Here is a 14,741-nt window from a genome sequence, read left to right on the forward strand (position 1 = left end):
GGGGTGGTGTTGGACCCATGTGAAAACATAGCCAGGAGGGACCAGGCTATAAATCAAACATACCCAATGACCTCCCAGGATAAAAAGAGAGAGAGAGGGGTCCACAAACATGCAGCGGCTTGTATGCATTTAAAACAAACGCATGTGTTTAATACATGAACGCTGCTACATTCAGGCGGGGCAGTGTTATAAATCAAACACACCCAACAGGCTCTCAGGTATGAAAAATAAAGACTCCTGCTGCTTTACAGCAGCGTGGTTTAAAAGTGCTCGTCTGGCAGATCAGTGGGACGCAGCATCGTCCGCTCTCTGATCTTTCTTCTGTTCTCTGTTTTTCTACAAAGCAAAAACGAGCGTTATAATAAGCTTTTAAATTATAGCGTTCGTACGAGCAGAATGAGGCTGTAAATCAAACAACCAAAATGCCTTACAAGGTGTAATAATGTGTCTACACGCATAAAAACATGTTTATCCAACACATTCATGCTGACAAATCGTCACAAAGCCATAATTTTAGTGTGGCCTGGCCCGGCTCAGTGGCCGTCCGCTGGGGTTTGCAGAGCGCGCCGCCAAAATGACTTAACAGCCAATTAGATCATCCTCTAACAAGTCGGTGCTGCAAAACGCAACAACAGCCAGCGATGTTTTATCAAACTAAGTTTTATCAACAGAGGAAGGAAAACATATCAGTGGAGAAAGGCCTTCAGGCCACTCTGCAGTGTTTGAAACTGATCTTTGTCTCAGAGTTTAAGGCGTACTCAGAAACACTGGAGAAGAGGCCCCAAGGAGAAGGAAATAAACCAGAGTGCGACGCAGCTGCAAGACGGACTGGAGTTTGAATAAGATGTGTAACTGTCACTTCTTTTAAACGGGAAACTTCTTCTCTTCATGTCAACATCTAAACTGATGAGAGGAAGCTGAAGTCTGTTGCTGTTCTCCCTGCAGGAAACAGCATCTCTTTTCTCTTGTTACATCCCCCAGTGTGACGAGTTTCACCAGTTTCTCTGAGCCTTGATGAGAAGTCACTTGCACTCACACACCGATACCAATGCCAGTATCAGGTACTGTGCTCACCTGTGTAAGACTGTCACATAGCTGTCGAGCCGATTGGCCTCCTTTGACTCATTTTCACCAGGTAGAAGTCTGCATGGTTTGTTAAGATAAGATTATTCCTGCATTTACAATGTCACAGCGGAGCGGACAGGGGGAAATACAGAAGATATGTACAGCTACACTACGGAGGCCGGGAGGTGCCAAACAATTTTACAATACGAGAAACACTTTTACAAAGCTGGAGACAAATTTACATTTTAGAAAACAGTTTTACAAATCAGAAAACAAAATGACATTGCCATAACACATTTACAAGTCCTGAGACAAATTTACATTTGAGAAAACAAATTTACAAGACGTGAAACACTTTTACAAACGCAGAGACAAATTTACAAGTAACTTTTTCAACCGGAAAGGGAATGTACCACGTTAATCGGCTCATATGTTCGCCACAAAACGGGCAAAAGACCGCTTGACTGCCGTCCATCGTGGGTCGCCATGAACTCCTTATCACTTCTGGTTCTACTCCACAGTTGGTACATTCCCTTTCCGGTTGAAAAAGTTACTTGTAAATTTGTCTCGGTGTTTGTAAAAGTGTTTCACGTCTTGTAAATTTGTTTTCTCAAATGTAAATTTGTCTCAGGACTTGTAAATGTGTTATGGCAATGTAATTTTGTTTTCTGATTTGTAAAAATGTTTTCTAAAATGTAAATTTGTCTCCAGCTTTGTAAAAGTGTTTCTCGTATTGTAAAATTGTTTTGCACCTCCCGGCCACCGTAAGCGACAGTAGAGGAAGTATAACAAAACAATATAGCAGAAGTATTGCACATTGTGAAGTGAGGAAAAAGTGAGATTAATTGCACAGAGTGAGGTTGTTCTGAATAATTATAACATTATAGTGCCAGATTGTCAGTTTTGGTCTACGGGGACCATTTAAGCCTCAAATCGTCTATTTGTATGGCACCTTTCAGCTACTCCTGATAATTGTGCTACTACAACAGCATAAAGTTGGCTGTTGGTTTACAGGCCTGGTTCATGTGGCTGATTAGCACATATTTTGTGGGATGGGCGGTGCTGATTGGCTCCTTTAACCCGCCGATGGCTGACATACATATCGCAGCCGTGACCTACTTTTTTTTATTTTCATTCATTTTATATAATTACTTCCGCCAAGCAGGTTATGATTTCACCCCTATTATGGAATAAAACCAAACGACAATGGTGTCGCAGTGGAACAGTAATGGAAATGGTCTCCTCTGATGGTATCACTAAGTATTCATACTGGTAGTCAGTATCGGTAAGTACCCAGGTGTAAGCACTTGTACTTGGTCTGGTGTTCCCAGTTTTAAGGCCAATTCTGAATTCCAGGTATTGCATGATGGGGTTTTTTTTCCTCTCAATGGGATTTCCAATGGCAGGCACTCATGTTTCAGCTGATGTAATACTACATGAGTCCCTGTTGTCTGATGGAAATACAGCAAAAACCTTTGGTCTTACCCAGCTGTTGGTATCAATATAAAACACTGACACCTCTTAAATCCTGCACATTTTGTATGTATTTTGTTGTTTCCACATTTAAACCAAGACTCAGCACAGTCAAACCCAAACTCTTAACCCTACCTGCCATCTGCAAGACAGGAAAGAGATGTTTCATTGTGTCTAAATGTGTTTTGGCATTCGATCAGTGCCCTTTGGCAGTGTGGTGGCCCTGCCCAGTCATTGTTGTCATATCTAAGATAATCTCAGGAGTGTTGACGCTACTGTATCTTGGAGCGGAGACTTGACTTATACACTTAAGATCTGTGTAACCAAACATCAGAGATACAGCGACTTCAGGTAAGAGCAGCATGTTTGACTACAAGAAAAGGGAAAATAGTGGAAAGAACAGAAATCTGAGGAAGCTCATTCTTCTTCTGTTTGTAATTTAGTTCAAATTATGTTGGTTATGTTGACGGAAAGTTATTGATGAATGTGTCCTAAGAGAGAAAATATAATCGAGCATATTTTATAAAGTTATATTTAATTTAAAAAAAGGTTTTTATTGTTATTTTCTACAACTAAAACACTATTAGTATCATATTAATGTTTAAAACTATACAATTCAAATATTTGAATACACTTCATAGCTTGCTAGCCTTTATTATCTACCTACCTGCAGTGTGGCTATAATTATATAGTATGGTTGACTGGTCCTGGTTGACGTCCTACATGAAAAACTATAATCTGAGCCACCGCGACCCTGAAGGATAAGAGGTATAGATAATGTATGGATCAGTATATTTTACTGAGATAATAAGGTATCACATTAAATACAAACTTAAAGAGGAGGCCAGAGCAAAATTTGAAGCATGAAACTTGCATTGGACATGGAAATAACATTATAACAGGATAAATAATGAGAAATATTATGGAGGACATTTAAACCCATGACAAGCACAGCTGCTGATGATTCAGGGGTAAAAAAAAAATAAACTGACTGACACTTATTGTGGCCAGGCTCCCATGGTGCAGTGGTGGCACACAGGGTGGTATAACATAATGTATATTATGGTGAGTGCGATAGAGGCTCTGTTACATTCACTTCTTTCATCCTGTGTAAACACAAGGCTCTTGCCACCATTACACACTGAAAGTTTCAGTATCCTGTGGAGAGTTTTCCCTCAGATAAAATGTGTCGTTGTTATGTTTGGGGTAGCTGATGTCCTGCATTAGGAGTGCTTGAGACCATCAATTTTGCAGCATTGTTCGGAAAAATTTGTATAAAAACACACATGGTTTAGTGTCTGTGTGTGTCAAACAGTGAAAGCGGTGCAAAGTGGTAGAGACATGACTTTTGGTACAAACATTTACCCCACAGGTGTAGCAAAATATAGTTTCTGTGAAGTACTGTGCTTTATTTACCTTTTGGTTTCAGTATCTTAGTCATTTCGTCTTGTTTCCTTAAACCCAACAGGCGCCCGCCTCAGCTACATCAGTGGAATCTCTCTAAAACACGATGGCGACTTCAGCACTTGGTAAGTCCAGTAAGACTTCATGCCATGAATATTTTCTGTTTACGAGAAGGAAAACTTTAATGAAATGCACTACGAGAACAGAAATGATTAGATTAGATTGCAAAGAAGAATGAAGGCACTGGGCCAAACCTGCCAGAAGATAGTCACAGGCTATGGGAATAGAAAGCTGACAACTTTAAAGTTACAATCTGTAGAATTTTAATGGGATTGTGGCATATTTTAATCATTCTGATGGCATGATGATGGTGTAGATGCTACCACTTAATGGATTCAAAATAAGGAACGCTGACATCCTTTTAAGTATATTTGGCAGTGTATGTCGATGGGTGTTTTGCTTTGTGATGCAAAAGAAAGAGAGAAAAGGAGGAAACTAGTGAGACATCCAATTAATGTTAACCTAATCTAGTGGGTTACTAGTATTCATATTTCCCAATAACAAAAAAAGCAGAAAGGACAAATGAAGAAATTATAAACCGAGAAGCAACTAAAATATTGTATAATGTCAAAGATAACAGATATAGAGATTTCTGTATTTGAGACAAATAGGTCAGTATCGTCTACATAGAAACTAATTAAATATCATAATTTCATAATGACATTTTCTAGTTTATGCAAGTGGTTTGATAGATAAAACAAGAGATATGGATTTCCAATTAATAATACTGTTTACTTAAACGAAGAAACCTGTCTGACTTGTGTTGTCACTGTTTTACAGCGTCTGAACTCAGGATTGTGATGTTTGGAAAAAATCAGCAAGACAAGACAACTTTGAGTAACTTAATCAGTGGAAGAAAAGATTATCCTCCAAGAGTGTCCAAGAAAACTGTGCAAATCAATGGAGAGTGGAGGAAAAAACCATGCATAGTAGTGAAAACCTCAGATATCTTCAGTCTGCATGAGGACAGAGTGAGACATGGAATAATGGGGTGTGTGGCTTACTGCCCCCCTGGACCAAATGTTCTGCTGCTGTTAGTAGATCCTTATGATTACACTGAGGAGGACAGACAAAAAATGCAGTTAATCAAGAGGTTCTTTGGCCAAGATGCTTTTGAACACTTGCTGATCATCTTAACACAAAACGATGGGGGACAGAATCCATCGGTGAACCAACTTATCAGAGACTGCAGGCAAAAGCAGCACAGGATCAACTTTGATGACAAAGATTTTCACGACTTTGATCTTCAACAATTGATGGAAAAAATTGAGAATATAACGAGTGAAAACTGGGGGCGATATTTAACCTTCAGCGACGAGACTGATCCCATGGTAGCACCTGAATGCACACAACCACCCCTAAACCTGGTGTTGTGTGGAAGACATGGAACCTGGAAAACGGCAACAGCTAATGGCATTCTTGGAAAAAGAGGGTTTGCTCCACCTTCTGACTCAAAGTGTGTTAAGAATGAGGCAGAAGTGTGTGGACGTTCAGTGTCTGTGGTGGAGCTGCCTGCCTTGTACAGAAAACCTAAGGCAGTAGCAATGGAGGAATCATTGAAGTCCATCTCCCTCTGTGGTCCTGAAGGCATCCATGCCTTCGTCCTGGTCCTAACTTTAAATCCCACCGGCGAAGAAGACAAGAGAGAGTTAGAGACCATCCAGAACACTTTCAGATCTAGAGTAAATGATTTCATCATGATTCTTTTTGCTGTGGAGGCCAATCCCAACTTTGCAGCAGTTGAAAGGCTTCTACAGGAAAACAGAGACATCCAGCAGCTACTACAGAGCTGTGGTGGACGATATGTTGTCTTCAACATCAGGGACACTGAGCAGGTCTCTGAGGTGTTACATGCTGTAGAAAAGATGAGTGCTATTGGATGCAGAAGCTTCACAAAAGATATGTTTCCCAAGTCTCCAGTGAATCAAGTTACAAGACACCCATCTTTTTTAAAGGGGGAAGGTAATAAATATGAGAGTATGAGGTTTCTCAGGGGGGTGCCAGGTAGATTGTCTGTTGGGATGGCGCAGAGTGGCGATATTCCCAAGATGGCGCAGAGGAGCGATATTCCCAAAATGGGGCAGAGGGGCAATACTCCCAAGGTGGGGCAGAGGGGCGATATTCCCAAGATGGCGCAGAGTGGCGATACTCCCAAGATGGTGCAGAGGGCCGATACTCCCAAGGCGGCACAGAGGGGCGATATTCCCAAGGTGGCACAGAGGGCCGATACTCCCAAGGTGGCGAAGAGGGCCGATATTCCCAAGATGGCGAAGAGCAGAGAGACTCTCAGGATGGTGCTAATTGGGAAAACTGGTGGTGGAAAAAGCGCCACTGGAAACAACATTTTGGGCAAAGAATGCTTCAAATCTAAAGTCAGTCAAAGCTCAGTGACCAAGGAATGCGCAAAAGAAACAGGAGAGATTGATGGGCGGCCAGTCACTGTGGTCGACACCCCCGGCTTGTTCGATACAACTCTGTCCAACAATGACGTTAAACAGGAGCTTCTGAAGTGCATCAGCTTGTTGGCGCCGGGCCCTCATGTGTTCTTGTTAGTGCTGCAGATCGGCCGCTTTACACAGGAGGAAAGAGAAGCTGCGGGGCTTATCAAGACCTTCTTTGGCAAAAAGTCAGAAGACTACGTCATCATTATATTTACCAGAGGTGATGATCTTAAAAACCAAACAATTGAGAGCTACTTAGAAGACGGTCACGACTTCATCAACAAGCTGATAACTGAATACGGAGGAAGATATCAGGTCCTAAATAACAACGATCAGAGCAATCGTTCTCAAATCAGCCAGCTGATGGCCAAGGTGGAGTCAATGGTGAAGAAAAATGGCGGTGGATACTACACGTCAGAGATGTTCAACGAGGCAGAGGAAGCCATACAGAAGGAAAAGGAAAAGATCATGAAGGAGAAGGAACAAGAGATACAGAGGGAGCAGAGGGACCTTGAGAGGGAACATGAAGAGGAGCTCCAAAAGAAGAAACACAAAATGGAAGAACTAATATCTAAATTTGATCAAGAAAGACAAGAGGGAGCCAAACTAGTCAAGGAAAAGGAGGATCAAATAAAGGCAGAGCAGGAGAAGAGGAAGAAAGAAAGAGAAAAAAGAGCAGAGGAGGAGAGGATCAAGAAACAGCAGGAGGAAGTCCAGAAACACGAGTGGGAGAAAAAAATTAGGATTGTGGAGAAAAAACTAAATTATAGCTCAGACAGAAAGGCCGTGTCTGACAAACTGCTGTTAATACGGCTTAGAGAAGACATGACAAAAGAACGAGAAGCTTGGGAGCAGGAAAAACGGGAGTGGTGGGAGAAACGATACAGAGAAGACGAACAGCGACGCGAAGAGGAGCAAACGCGACTCAAGAAGCTCAGAGAAGAATACGAGCAGGAAATGGAAAGCTACGAAATCAAGAGAAAAGAGGAGGCGAGAATCAGGCAAGAACAAGAGGAAAGAGGATGGAGAGAAGCACAAGAAAGTTATGAGAAGAAACTGGAGGAAGCACGGAAAAGAAACGAAGAGGAGGCCAGAAAGCGAGCTGAAGAATGCAATGAATTCAGACACAAGTATTGCAACGATGTACAAGCTGAGATTGAGAAATATGGAAAGGAAATGGAGACTCTGAAGCAGAGGCAACAGAGCCAAAACGAGGAGATGATAAAACAGCTGAGGAGAAACAAACTATACCGCAAGGACTTTGATAAAATGAAGCAAAAACAAGAAGAAGAAATGAATGAGCTGAAAGTGAGACTTTGTTTCGAGGACAAAGACGCTCTGACCAACGAAATCAACAAGCTAAAGAAAATACACGAGGTGGAGATAAACAACTGGATACAGGACCACGTGAAAAAAGCCACAGAGGACAAGGCGTGTTGCATTTTATGACATCTTCTGTGTTGTAGTTTGTATTTGGTTTATAATCAAGCTGTTCATTTACCATTACTGTATCTAACCAATGTAGAGAGTCTGCTGGTGGAGTCAGTGCATCACGTCTGTGAATTCATTATAATTATAATTATAAGTTTAACTGTATTTCTGTGTTGCAGGCAGCATGTTAGAAAACACAGCTGTCATTTAAAATTATTCTTTTTGTTCAACTGAAACTGTTTAACTGGCATTCACCCATTTCACTTCACATTTATTACAGATATTACAGCAATCGTTGTGAAATCTTGAGCAGATGCAGATGAATTAACTGCATAAATGAAATAATCCCATTTATTTTTACTCTTTTTTTTTGTTTTTAATGATTTAGTTCAGCTGCGTTTTTCTAATTACAGAAGGTTTAAAACTATTTGTCAGGATGTCTAATTAGTCTTTCTCCCCTGTACGATCTGCAAATATATCATCTGGTTCTTTGTAAAGACATTTCACCATTTTAAAAACGTATATAGACGATTAAAGTATTTCAATTTGTACATATTGGTGTGTTTTTTTCCTCATATAGCTGATTTGTGAAAAGCTGCTCTACAGTTTTGCAATGAGACCGTTCAGAAAAGGGCAGTGAATTCTTGATTAACATCCTTCACTGCTCAACAGCAGCATCCCGAAGACAGTGAGGACGTCACTACTCACCCACGCCTCAGTTTGTGGCCGATTTAACAGCGAGAAGATCGTTAACAAAAGCGAGTGGGAGAGAAATGGCTGCTAAGGTTCATATAACTATAAGCAATCAGAACGCACGCGAACCCGAAAACAACCAGAAGCAGAATGATTATGAATTTTAGCTTTGGTGAATCTTGAATGTTCCTTTATCTTCCATTACCCAACAATTTATTAACTTCCCTGACTTCTCTGTCTAAAACAGACGTTTCTTAGTTCCACGACTTTCCAGAACTTCCTTGAGCAGTGGGCATCCTGTGTACTCCGATTATATATTTACCACAATATGTAAATGCCACTTTCATCTCGTTGTCTTAACAGCACGTCCACCCTTGGCTGCACCTGGCTGTGGACAGGTTTCACCTTTAATTTGCCTTGATGGGAAGTTACACACCTGCTCTATTCTGGTCCTCGGGGTGATTCCAAATCTGGAGACGGCCGGAGGCTAATTTCTCTGTAACTAAACCAGTCCTACTTCTCTGATGGAAAACTCCCCAAGCTGAAAAGCTGAGTGAAGTTTTAACTTCGTGTGGGAGGTGTCCATGATGATGATGATGATGATGTCACTGTCACATGACCAAATCCTAAATCCTTCATTGCTTCTGTGGTACTGTATCATATAGATGTATTACCAACAACAGGCACTGAAATTATTTACATCTCAACAGATTTTGATGCCAGTTTCTTTCACCAATAACTGGTTATTCCTTATTTAACTGCTGCTCAGAGGGATGTTTGTGTCTTTCTATCCTTTCATTTGTCAGTCTGGTTAAACCATCATACAGAGTTCTGTTTCCCCATGTCGAACATGTTGATATGTGTTTAGATATATTAGTGCATGTAAGGCTGGATAGTTTGAGGGAAGAGTGTGTGTGCTTGTGTCCAACACAGGGCGGACATGTTTCTAGTGCTGTGGTAATATTCCCTCTGTACTGATGAAATGCAGTTTGTTCAGCACCAGCCTCAGATTACAGACAGGACGTACACAGAACACAGAAGGTCAGACGGAGACACGAGGGGCAAAAAAAGTCTGAGATATTAAAAGGACAAAATGAAATAACTGACTGATTAAGACAGAGAGAGAGAAAGAGAGAGAACAAGCAGAGATATAGAAAAGGGAAAAGATTATTAACTGGTATCAAACCATCAAAACTAGAAATCAGATGACAGGTTTCAGTCGTGGTCCAGTTTTAGAAGGTTCAAATCCCACACGTCATGACGGATTAAAACTGGGATGTGACATTTAAATGGGACATGAGAAGCCTCAAACTTAAGTTGCGGAGGAATAACAAAAAGTATCTCCTGCATCACCGCTGACACTAACGATCCCCTAATCTGACATTACTTTCCTCAGTTAAATGATTATTTGTTTGGTCCATAAAATGTCTCTCAGTTTCGAAGCAGCGAATCCTCGTTTAAGGATCTAGAACCAATTTTCTTTTCTCATTTCATTTTTTATCAGATGAGGGTGGCCAGTGATGACTGGAGCTGAAATATGTGTGTTTCATGTGTTTTTACACTCTCCTGGTAGAGCAGAGGGCGCTTTCGATGACAAACACCCCCCAAAAGTCGGTCGGATACTAGACTTGTTCTTACCTGTACTGGACCACCATCATGTTCTGCTCTCCACAGTGTCGGGCACAGCGGATGTACCTCATCCAGCTGGACTTGCTGGGATCATTACCGTCGATAAAGTGCTGTAACGTCCCCTCTGAATCATAGATCTGGAAAACACAAATACACAGAGTCAGTCCTGACAGCAGCACACATACAGAGAGATCTATAGTAGTGACATCTATAAAGGGCAGTGACATCAAATACAATTCAATTAATGCACCTTTTATGAACTGTCAAATAGTGGAAAGAGCCCATCACATTTTCTAAAGTCCAAAACCCAAAAATATCTCATTAAAAATCTACTTTTCACACTTGAGAGGCTGCGACATGCAGTTGTTTGGCTTTTTTGCTCAGAAAAGTTAATCAGTTAGTGAAATATTTGGGTCTCACTTCTCAAAGACATTTTGAGAAATGAACACGATCAACTATCCAACCAACAACCACCCAACTCCACTCATTAAACTACTTCATATAAACTCTTAAAGTTTTAGTTGTTTTAAAAGGGATCCTAAATTGGCAAAACTTTCCTAAAGTATGGCAGGAAAAAGCTTCAGTTGTGCATTAAGCCAGTAGTGTTTGTTTCAGATAATGATGTTGTCATGTAGAACATAAGGTTTTTCTCTCATCACACCAAACTCCATACAAAAAAACATGTATTTTAGAAGTTACTCCACATCAAAGCTTTTCCACGGAGCAAAATCCATTAAGATCAACCAGTCAGCAAATAAATCTGTTCCTTCATTCAATTTTCATTTGGTTCTTTTTGATCATGCAAACATAAAAATAAAAATACAGTATTTAACCAAAAGACACATCTGCTTAAATGGAGCGATGTAATACATAGAATTATTATTATGTTTCACTTATGGCCACCGTAAAGTAAATATCAGCAATTTAATCTACAAAACAAATATAACTAGTATAAGAATAGCATTTGTTCTCTAACTTTTTTAGTATCAGTTGCAGCTGACTATGTGTCGGACTGCTGCAGTTGTTATTGGTGGATGCAAAGTGAACTATTCTGCACGTTTACTATGTTAGAAGTCATGTCATTTCATTCCTGTCCAGATGAAACGTACTCGTCTGGGCCGACTCTTTCTTGTTTACACTCTCTGTTAATCGGTGATTATTGTTCCCGTCAAATACAGTAATAAAATAAATACAACCCACGCTGGCAACATTTTTTAAATTGTTTCCACACCACTTGGAAACTGGGCGTATGGGTGGAGACGGTGGGGGTGGGACTGGAGTAAAAGAAAAATTTATTTGAGGATAAAATGTTAATTGTATTGATGCGGTTAGAAGACAGTTGAGCAATAAAGATCAGTGTGTTAGATCTAAGGAGGACTGACATTACGGCGTCATTTTTCTGGGTATGTTCTGCTGTAATCGGATTTTTGCAGGAAAAAGTCATATTTTGTGTTTTATGTATAGCCCATTATGGTGTTCCTGTGTGGCTTAAATGATTTCCATGACATATGTCCTGCTGCGTGTAGCTTAACCCTTTAACCTTCTGCTCAACCATATGGTGGAGCACATTTTGACTCACTATATCTTAGTGAAAACATGTTTTACTTACAACATCTCAACCGTTTGGTAGAGGCCAAGATTTCAAAAAATGTCTGTTCTTAAAAAAACATAGATTTTTGTAATTAGTGCCCCAAGGAAATAAAATATATAAAGAATACATTTTTTCATTGCTTTTTTTCTTGGTGAGGAGGATAAAGGGTTAAAGAATGAGGAAAACCACATGGTATATTTAGATTATCTTCATGCCAGTTATACAAAAACAGAAAAAGCTGCTCTCTGGGGATGAATAGAAGAAACATCAAGCTGGTTTAACATGAACACAACAAGTGGGGTTTATTATTGGACTTCCTCTATTTTCATTTATTTATTCATACATTTAAGCACAAATCATGACTTAAGGTACCTTTTGACAAACACCACTGATTGTTCTTATGCATTCATTTCATTTTAGTTTAGTTTTTTGTGTTTTTAAAGTAGGTGTGTGCCACGTCGGGAAGGTTTTTTTACACGTAATTTCACTCACAAACTGCGTTTTTTTTTTCTGTCATGATTGTGTTTTGTTTGTTTGACTTCAATATGAAAACAGACGTTGGATATAAAAGCACCAGGATGCATTACAGATCTAAAAAAAACAACAACAAAAAAAAACCAGAGGGGATCGGATGTTTAAATTAGAAGACAGGCTAACTGCTGAGGATGTGCAGCCTCTTCTCTGTGTGTCGTAAATGTCATGAGAAATGATATTCCATATAGATATATGGGTGATAGATAAGCAGAGGCGTCCAGAGCTCCCTGTAGGCACATCACATCTGAAACCTCATCAGATTTAACTCCAACATACAGTATTTACTCCCATGTTCAGGACGTACAAGACACCTGCAGCTACACTCTAAACTGGAGAAAAGATTTTGCTTCACCGTATATATATTTATACGTAAAGTTTAGTTTAAGCGATGAACTGTAAAACTGTAAGTACTACAGGTGTATTTATGGTAAAGCAAAGTCAAAAAGGCTGCATATTGTACGAGATCCATCACATAATCGTGTGATCGTGTTTCAGCCGAGGTCGGGGTCGCATCCTGCACTCGCAGCTCCAACTAAAAGAAATAACTCCAGTTGATTTGATGTGTTTTAAACAATCCTCGGCAACAAATCATTAGGCCTCTTATCCGCAGTCAGGCTGAAGCGGTGATTATTCCGGGCCTGCTGGGTGTTAAACGTTACACAAACCTGATTTACACCTGCTTAAAAGCCTCGCTGCTCCGCCTGCCAACGTCTCAGCCATAAAAACAAGTTCTGAGCGCTAAAAATACTTTTTCAGAGCGACGGTGGAGGATAGTGAAAGAAGCTCGGGCGTGAAACATAAACCAAACAGGTTTCCAGTTAGAAAAAGAAGTGCAACACATCTCAGAAAGATTTAATTGCAGTCTGATGTGCACCTTCATGCTCTCCAGAGGATGAATCCCAATGATTTTACCTCCAGTAACATAAGTTCTGCAGTGTGCACACATGAAATGTTAAAAGTTAAAGAGAGGAGGACGACCTTTACATCTTATCGCACCACAGCAGGGAAAATTTAACCCTTTAACGCCAAGTGTGTCATATTTGATACATGAGTTACATCATCTACATCATCAGTGTGATGTTTTTTGTATCTTATCTGTGTTTTATATGTTTTTGTTTGTTTAAGATGAACAAACTGTGAGCAATAAATTGCACAAAAACGCCGGATGTAGCAAAAACAATACAAATTAAGACTTTTGAAACTTAAGAAATTTTAATTTTCTGGCAATTTTTTCATGGTTCAGACATTAAAGGGTTAAATAGCAGAAGTCTACTGGTGGTGTGGAGAGTTTGGAGTTTTAATTACTGAATCTATACAAACCGGACTTTAATAAACACCTGCGCTTCATCTGGTGCAAAATTACAATTAAAATGAGTAAATAAACAATTCAGAGCTACAATGAGTGGTTCAGATGAGTGGATGTCTCTCAGCCGCTCTGTGTGTTCATTATTAATCCATCCCTCCATCCCTCCATCCCTCCATCCATCCATCCCTCCATCCATCCATCCATCCATCCATCCGTGGTGATGCACTGTGACTGTATTGAGGAGGCGCTGAGTGCGTTTATAAGGTGATGACCTGAGCCAATAGCCGGCCTCTCTGCCGTCCACACGGCCAACAAACAATCAATGCTGCAAAGGAAAGAGCCTCGTTTATTATTCTCCACATGTAAGCACTTTAATGTCTGTCTGTCTGTCTGTCTGTCTGTCTGTCTGTCTGATCTGGACAATCTCATCTTTTATAGGGCATTATGTTCATTTTAAACATGTAGGACTTGTCACTTTGTTTACTTCCTGGATTTTTTTTCCAGGACATTTTGTTTATCACACACTGATCTCTGTTTCTTCATGTTTGTGTGTGTGTGTGTCATTAAATTTACATCTGTCGTAAAGGTTCTCACTGACTGAATGAATATTCGGTTGTTTTACTCAAAATGCACTTTTTAAATGTCTTTTCAACACAAATATTTGTCCCAACTGGTTCTGCTTCCAGTAAACATGCGTAAAAATGCTCTGTTTAGTTTTGGCCCCGTTTGTGACGTCACACACGGGGACGTTTTGAACATGCGACTTCGTTCAGCGTCGGCATGCTGCTCAGATAAAGTGTTTCCCCTTCGGAGCTGATGCGATGGTTGTGTGAGTTTAGAGTGAGTTTAAAGAGACAGGAGCTAAAACACAGCGTTCAGAAAGAGGGTTTGCACAGCGTGAGGAAAATATATATATAATGTTTTGTTGTTGTTCTGGTTGGACTGCCTGAATACAGGTATGAGCCTGTAAATGAGCAGAATATGTCTCCTTTACATTGTAAACCAGCACTGAAATACCTATTTCAATAAACCCAAAATGCATAAAGCAAGTCTACAGACCAGCTGCTTTCCCCACGTGCATTTTTGGTGTGTTGTTTTATTTTGGAAAGAAAAA

At 40.2% G+C, this 14,741-nt stretch overlaps 2 protein-coding genes across 2 annotated transcripts in view; one reads left to right on the forward strand and one right to left on the reverse strand.

The window, feature by feature from the left end:
• Window positions 1-14,741, reverse strand: part of prdm6 (PR domain containing 6) — a 78,092-nt gene that overhangs the window by 36,092 nt on the left and 27,259 nt on the right. Inside the window, exon 4 of the mRNA XM_070834203.1 lies at window positions 10,206-10,333. Coding sequence (XP_070690304.1) covers window positions 10,206-10,333 — 128 coding nt within the window. The remainder of the gene's footprint in view (window positions 1-10,205; window positions 10,334-14,741) is intronic.
• LOC139204532 (uncharacterized) lies at window positions 6,051-7,899 on the forward strand. The gene has a single exon (XM_070834570.1). It carries the CDS (start codon window positions 6,051-6,053, stop codon window positions 7,890-7,892), a length of 1,842 nt encoding a protein of 613 aa, XP_070690671.1. The 3' UTR covers window positions 7,893-7,899.

Source organism: Pempheris klunzingeri, chromosome 7, assembly GCF_042242105.1.
Source record: "Pempheris klunzingeri isolate RE-2024b chromosome 7, fPemKlu1.hap1, whole genome shotgun sequence".
Lineage (NCBI taxonomy): Eukaryota > Metazoa > Chordata > Actinopteri > Acropomatiformes > Pempheridae > Pempheris > Pempheris klunzingeri.